The sequence below is a fragment of the Octodon degus genome, unplaced genomic scaffold (genome assembly GCF_000260255.1).
Source record: "Octodon degus isolate 3935 unplaced genomic scaffold, OctDeg1.0 scaffold00009, whole genome shotgun sequence".
NCBI classification, from domain to species: domain Eukaryota; kingdom Metazoa; phylum Chordata; class Mammalia; order Rodentia; family Octodontidae; genus Octodon; species Octodon degus.
Window position 1 is genome coordinate 11,671,757 of NW_004524585.1, and position 7,867 is coordinate 11,679,623.

At 40.8% G+C, this 7,867-nt stretch overlaps 1 protein-coding gene across 1 annotated transcript in view; it reads right to left on the reverse strand.

Annotated features, from left to right (window-relative positions):
* Positions 1-6,324: 6,324 nt before the first annotated feature.
* Ube2t (ubiquitin conjugating enzyme E2 T) overlaps positions 6,325-7,867 on the reverse strand; it is a 5,622-nt gene continuing 4,079 nt past the window's right edge. The window contains exons 4-7 of the mRNA XM_004625355.2: positions 7,774-7,867; positions 7,590-7,688; positions 7,366-7,449; positions 6,325-6,646 (exon numbers count right to left, since the gene is read on the reverse strand). The exon at positions 7,774-7,867 is cut by the window's right edge and continues 11 nt beyond it. Of these exons, the coding sequence (XP_004625412.2) occupies positions 6,497-6,646; positions 7,366-7,449; positions 7,590-7,688; positions 7,774-7,867 (427 nt within the window). The 3' untranslated portion in view covers positions 6,325-6,496. The remainder of the gene's footprint in view (positions 6,647-7,365; positions 7,450-7,589; positions 7,689-7,773) is intronic.

Here is a 7,867-nt window from a genome sequence, read left to right on the forward strand (position 1 = left end):
GCCAGGGATTGAACTCAGGCCCTTGTGCTTGCCAGGGAAGCACTTATTCCACTGAGCCATCTCCCCGAAACCCTTTAATTTTAAATAAGTGATTCAATGACATGTTTCTGATAACATACGTTTTAATAGTCTCTCTCCATCTCTGTCTCTCTTTGTTCACTTCCCAAACTTTCACTGGTTATCATTATTATTCACTGTTACTATTTTTTTTACATATCCTTCCAGAGTGGTTTTTTGTTTGTTTTGGTTTGGCCCCAAGAAATCTTTGTTTTGGCACCCATCTGTAAACCCAGAACTTGGGAAGCTGAGGCAGAAAGATCACAAGCTTGAGGACAACCTGAGCAATATAGTAAGATGTTGTCACAAACAAACAAACCAGAGCTTTGAAACATGCATATATAAGCAAGAAATATATGTGCATATTTTTCTTTTACTCAGTTAACATGCTGTAATTCTGCTTGTTTTTCTTATTTACTAATTAAGTTCAAAGACCTTTCCACATCAGTAAAGAAAGGGTTCCCATTTTTATTTTTATGTTTGTATTTTAGTTCAGGGTCTCACTACTAAATCTGACTGGTAGTAATCTGCCTGCTTACAGCCTCCCAAAAGCTGGGATTACAGGCGTGTGTCACTGCACCCAGTCTCAGTTTCCATCTCAGCACGCCCCAGGGGTGGGGCCAGCATGGCAGGCCTGGGGATTGAACTGATGAGCTATTTGGCCAGCCCCAGGTTCCCATTTTTATAGCAGCTGTATCACTTTACATAGATATATCATATATACATGAAAATTCAGCTTGCTTCATATTTTGCTTAATACTGAAACAAGCCATCATATATGTGTGCCATTTCACATGTATAGAGATGTAAGATAAATTCCCAGATCTGCTGAATAAGTCCAAGTAATCAATTATATCCCCTTTTTTGTTTGAGATAGCTATCTATGTAGCTCAAGCTGGCCTCAAACTCATGCAATTTTCCTGCTTCAGCCTTTCCAATGCTGGGATTATAGGTGTGCACCACCACACCTAGTGGACTTCATTTTTTTCACTAGTAGTTTATTCATAGCTTCTGTATATATGTGCCTCACTGATACCCGTTCTTGCTCAAAGCCTCTCTGCATCTTTTCAGCATCAACTCCTGGGCTCATTGTTTTGTTATTTCTTAGGGCCATGTTTTGAGAGATGAGGGAACTCAGTAGCCAACTTCTCTTTCTGCACTAGGCCAGATCAAAGGGCAATAGCCAAATAATGGGTTAACTGCTGAGCTATACAGGTACTTGTCCTGGCCACTGAACTGTAGGGTGGAAATAGATGTTTGTGTGGGCCATATTGGGCAAAGTGTGACTACTCTGAGTTTCCACCTGAGCAAAGGCCGTGGGAAAGGTTCTTCCTTCAAAACTTCCTTGGCAGGAAGTTTTCACAAAGCCAGGTACCAGGTTAGCCTCATTCATCATTGTATCTTCAATCTTTTCCATGGGGTCTAACATCAAGAAAATACTCAGTTAATTTCTGTTAAAAAATTAGGCCAGGGAGATAGCTTAGTAGCATAAGTTCTTGCTTAGCAATCACAAGGTCCAGAGTTTGATCCCCAGTACCATGAAAGAAAGAAAGAAAGAAAGAAAGAAAGAAAGAAAGAAAGAAAGAAAGAAAGAAGAAAGAACTTAACAAAACTAAATATATTCCTAAAGATTATTTCCCATTCTAAAGGGGCTGTCTGACCATGGAATGCAAACCACACAGGACAGATAAATTTTTGTCTGAACTCAAGTATGACACTTTGTCTACCAGATCTCTGTCATGCCCTTTGGGCATGTTCTTTCTTTTACAAGAAAGCAATGTTATTTAGACTGTGTCATTTAAAGAGCCCTCACGTTTTCTGACCATCTTTATAACAGTTCCTCCCCTGGCAACCGCCGTGGTCAAAATTCCACCTTTATATTTTCTTATTCAGATTAGGCATAACTATTTTGCTTCAGCTTGCCAGGTACTACTTCATATTCTCTAATAATGTTCACCTGACTCTCCTGCAAGCAAGCAATTGTCTGTCTGTCCATATGTCCATCCGTCCATCCATCCGTGTGTCTCTGTCTGTCTCTCTCACTGCTCTGTACTACTTATGCCTCAGATGGGGTTGACTACTCTGGGCTCCAGAGGTGGGAATATGGACTAGGCCCTGTCAGCTTTTTAAGTTATCTGGCCACAGTGACTGGTCCAAGGATAGGCTCACATGCCAAGCACATATAATGAGACCCTAAATGAGAACCTTCGTGGAGCTGGTAAGTACTAAGCCTCTAATTTCAGCCCTCTGAGAGACTAAAGCTTGAGGATCACAAGTTTGAGCCCAACCTGAGCAGTTGAGCAACTTAGTGAAATCCTGCCTCAATATTAAAAAAATGAAAAATTAGGGAGTGTAGTTCAGTGTGAAGTCTGTGTATTTTATCTATTATCTGTAATACCATGAAAATAGTACTTTCAGCAGAGTTGCCAGATTGATAAGTTGTATGGCTCTTGGTGTCCATTTTGCCAGCAGGGGAGAAATGAATCCTGATGGAAATAGAGCATTTGTACCTAATAGTGCCTTTTAGACTTCTAAGGGTGTGAACCAGTGACATTTCTTTGCAGAAGTGAGAATTAGGTTCTGTCCATTGTGTAGAAAAGAGGCCTTCTTTCATAAAATCTTTTCTACTTCACCCTCTAAGAGCAGCAGGAGCAAACCCATTCTTCTCGTATCAACTGTGAGCACAGAAGAAGGGGCAGCTACTGCTTGGGAACCTTGATGAGGGCAAGGTTGTCAGAACAGGCTCTGAGATGGGGATGGCAGGACTGGGTGGGAGGCACCAGGGACAACCTAGAGCTAGACTGCTGAAGGAGAGGGGAGAAAGGAAAGGGAAGGTGAGAAATGGAATAAACCAGTATTGCCTTGTTTGGATTTTGCAGGTAGCTTTAGAAATGCAGAACTGCCAAGTGTCAAGTGTCAGCACTTAGAAGGGTGAGAGAATCCAAGCTACAGACTCATTTTATACAGGAGGAACTGAACCATTACCCTGCAGGTACTCTGGGGAGAACTCAGGAGAAAGATGTATAAATATTAGGACAGAATCCATACAGTTGATAAATAGGACCCAGGAGTAAGATAGGCCTAGGTTTGAATCCCAGATTTGCCATTTGCAGCCAACCATTCTCTGTCTTGGTTTAGTCATTAGTACTTTTTTTTTTTTTTTTTTTGGCGGACCGGGGATTGAACTCAGGCCCTTGTGCTTGCCAGGCAAGTGCTTATTCTACTGAGCCATCTCCCAGCCCCCTGTTTAGTCATTAATAAAATGTAAAATGAGAATACTAATACACCCCAAACTCTAAATGCAATTGGAAAGTAATTAATTAATTAATTTATCAGGAATCGAATTCATGACGTTGTACTTTCCAGGCAAGAGCTGTGCTGCTGAGCTAAATTCCAGGCCTTGAGTTTTCAAGTAAAGAGCTTAGCAGGTGCCTGGCAATGAGGCTTGAGGGAACTGGCAAAGCATCCCCGTTTCTGAAGTAGTTTTGAGGTCCTGGGTAGAGGAGGAAAGCAATAGAAGAAAGGAAATAGTCTAGCCATACGTGGTATCAAGGGAAAAGACAAGCAAGGGGAAGCAGCACATGCAAGGAGGAAACCTCGGAACAGGGTTGGGAGGGGGGAGGGGATGAGGCACTGCACAGCCTGTTGTCCCATACACTGAGTTGGAGAGGGGTGTGCACTCTCTTGGGCTATGGCAGGAGGCAGGGGCGACTTCCTAGGGAGCAGAATGTTTTTGTACACAGTATGTCTGTGTCCATAGTTCTAGGTTTCACTGCAGCCCTGTGCAGTCCAAAACTGCAAGCAGCCCTGCAGCCAGCCACTCTGGGGAGCAGGTTCTGAAACCACAGCCCTGCACCTTCCTCCCTCCCTCAGGCTTCCCTAATCTAAACAAGACAACCTGGGGGGGGGGGTACATGCTCATGGAAAAATACACACTTGGCTGGAAAAGGAGCTTTATTTGTATGTGTAGAATTCCTGAAGCAGCCAAAGGATAAATAGCTGGTCCCAGCCTCAGCTTAGAATCTGCCCACAAGGTGGGTGGTAAAATCTGTTCTTATTTAGATAGCTTGTGGGGAGAGGTGAAGAAGGGGTCTGGGGGCAGTAGGAGAGGGGAACTTGGAATCTGCAATGTTCATATAATCACTCATGGATGTCATCTCTTTTTAATTAGGGGTTCGGAGCTAAAAAAACTCTGCTCTGTTTGCTTGTTCTAGAACAGGGCAGATTGGCAAGTAGGCTGTGGGTAGAGACAGGTGCTCGGGGCCCATGTGGTCAGATCACCATCTCCAATCCATGACCCTATGAGTACTCAACTAAGGTCAGCACTTTGTCAGGCCTTGTACTGGGTGCTTGACATGCATTTTTTCATTCAATCATCATAACAGTCTTGTGAGTAAAGGACAACCATCATCCCTGTTTTATAAAGGTAAAAAAGAAAACGTAAAGAGGGTAGAGCACTAAGGTCATTCACTCAATTGGTAAGCAGCACCGCCAGGCCTGACATCAGGTCTGCATGAGTCTATGATTTTAGACTTGTCCCACCCTTCCCTGGGCTGGGAAGGAGACCTGACTTTCCAATCCCAGGTGTGTCACTTTTACTCTCTAGTCCAAGTCTTCTGTACTTGTTGAAGCAGGGAGACAGACAGAAGACTTCCAATAACTCTCAGCTCTGGTAGTTTTTATGATTAGAAACTCCTTTGTAACCATCCCTAGTACCTGCAGTCACACAATAGACAAACCAACCATTTTCAGGTAAGTCCAAGTGCTTTGAGGGAAATTAGTCACGGCAATTCATGGGTAATTAATCAAATTCATGGGCCAGCTAGCACTTGAGGTTCTAGGGCTCCTTTAGATGGGAAAAGGACCTTCTGAAGCTGCTGCCTAAGTGTCATGAAGGGGTGAGTGGGTGGGTACAAGAGGCAGAGGAATGGCATATGTGAAAGCCCTGAAGCGGGAATGAACTAGGTGTTCAGGACTGAAAGTGGACCAGTGTGGCTGGAGTGGTAGTATCAAGGAACCCAAATCCGATTTAACAAGTACACAAAACAAGCTGGAATAAAATTAATTCCTGGGCCTTTAACGGAGAACAGTACCTGAGAAGTGAGTTTAAGAATTATATAAGGGCTAGGAAATATAGCTCAGTGATAAAGCACTTGCCTAATATGTGTATGGCCCTGGGTTCAAACTTCAGCACTGAAAAAAATGGAATTCTGTAGAGATCAGAAAGCTACACTATTAGTTTATGGTATCACCTATCATTAATGAAATTATAGAAATGCACATTCTAATCTTTTTTGCATGAGTTCAATACTTTACATATTAGATAGCAGACTGCTGCTGGAAGACAGGCACAAAGTACCCTACACAGGCAAATGATTAGAAAATCGCCTAACAGAGATGGACTTTATGTGCATGGTATCTAGCCTAGGTATAAAATCATCACTGCTACACTGGCTTATGGACACAGACAGTATAGTCTTTATATCTCTACCTGAACAGTCTTAATACCTATTTTTCTCAAAAAAAATCTTTAATTTAGCATGGATACCTCTTTTTTTAATTATTTCCATTCAAATACATAATATTTGTCATTTAAGTAGAGAATAGCATCGAGGTATAGCTCAGTATAACACTTACCTAGCATGCCTAAGGCCCTGGGTTAGAACCCCTAGTACCACACATACACAAAAGACAAGTGCACTACAAAGTCATGAGTAAGGGATTCAAGTTTGGCACCCAACTGTCCAGAGTAATATTTGCCATGAAATGATGCTAGGGAGTAAAAGGGATCATAACAATTCAATCTCTATTTAACTTAATCATACAGATTACTTGATAAATTTCATGTCTTATTTTCTCACCATTACATTGTTACTTGGCACATAGTAGGTGTACATTAAGTAGTTTTTCAAATGAAAGTTATACCACAGTAATTCTGACCAGCTACATAAATCATAAAGAGAAAGCTGCAAAAAAATTAAGCATTACAGAAAGAGTACATTGCCTTATAGTGTTTTAAGTCTTCTAAAAAGCGGACTTCCTGAAAGCCAAAGGATAAGTTATTTCTAACAGCTATTTTACATCTATATCAAACAGTGTCCCTAGTGACAGTGGTAAGGTGGCAATCTACAGGACAATTCCAAATATTTTAACATCCTGAGTATATAGCACTCTGGCCAGTTCACTCCCAGACACACATTTAGGATAAACATACACTCATACTCAACATTAAATGATTATTTATTCTTCAGGTTTAAGAGCTTTCAAAATACGTATGTACAAGGTAAATAAAATAAACTACACTCAGAATCACTGTAGAGCAGAATACATAAATATACAGAGTCCTTTACAGGATACAAAAATTATAATGTCACTGAAAACAAAGAAGTACATTCAAGAAAGGTAAGCAAACCAGACCACCTTGTAAAGAATACATTAACTAAGATGGATCAGGACAAACTCCTTGAACATCTGGGCAAAACCTCTTTTCTATGCCTCCTAGCTGCCTAGCCTTCCTTTTCTGTGCCGAGTTGTCTATTTCAAAGTTACTGGCTTCTGGTAAATTATCAAGCACTTCCTCCTCATCAGCCTAAAAAGAAAAGAAAGGGTGAGACACAACAAAGTTTATGCAAATGCTATTGGAGAAAGATGAAGCTCTATAATTTTATTTCCAGATACTTTGTTCTGTTACAAGATTTATATATCATACTACACATAGAATTCCTCCAAAAGCATCTTCAATTTTTTGTTTTAATTACTTCTTTTGACAAGTAACACATACTGACTCATTGCAAAGAACGCTCTAACTCAGCAAGAGTCAGTAGGACTAATTTCCATGTTCTTGAAATTTGTATTTTGCTAAACAAGGAAACTTTATCCTAAATCGGGGAAGTTTTCTTTTTCCTTCTTCCGTGAATGGTTCGTAAGAAATATAAATATTTCCCTTCCTATTTCTGCAACAAGTCCTTACAGATATGCCTGTTTCTCACTGTTAAATAAGACAATTTAGGAAAAAAGAATCTGACTCATCTTTCCTCTATCCCCCAAGAATACAAAAAATATTATGCTAGATGCTGCCTGCCCTCTAGTGTTGTCAACAGAGGACAACTGTTAGGAAAAATTTACTGTGTGGGTGAAGGGCTAGGCTATTTTGCTGAATTATTAGATAGCTACAGTAAGAAAAAAAAAATCATACTAGCCATTGAAGGATACAGCACATATCTGGCAAATTTAATATGCATTATTTATACATATATATTGTAGACACACATAAACTTAATGAACTGATAACAGTAGGAAATATCATACCGTCTGTTTTTGTCTTGCATGCTTCTCTGTCCACTGCCTGGCATTCTTGAGAAAGACTGGCTTATTATATTTAAATTCTGAGGACTGAGATGAAATCAAAGAAAGAGTTAATAGGGAAAAAATGATGTCTAATGCTAAGCTCTGCTGATACCACTATCCTCATGCACAGCGTCAGGACACAGAGAATGTGACTTGTGTGCTGCAGTGAAAAGGGGGCTACTTACAATGTCAGCCATCAGTGGGTCATCAGGGTTGGGTTCTGCCATCAGCAGCTGAATAGAGGTCAACACAGTTGCGATGTTGAGGGCTGGTCTCCAGGCACCCTATCCACAGAATAAAAATGTGAGACCATAATTCAAATGGTATAGATGAAGAAAACCATGCCAGAGGCAACCCTTTACCACTCACTTTAGGTGGCAATTTAAGAACATCTAGACAAATCCTTCCAGCAGAATCAATGTTTGGATGATAGATTGGAGTCAGAAATCGAATCTGTGGAGGT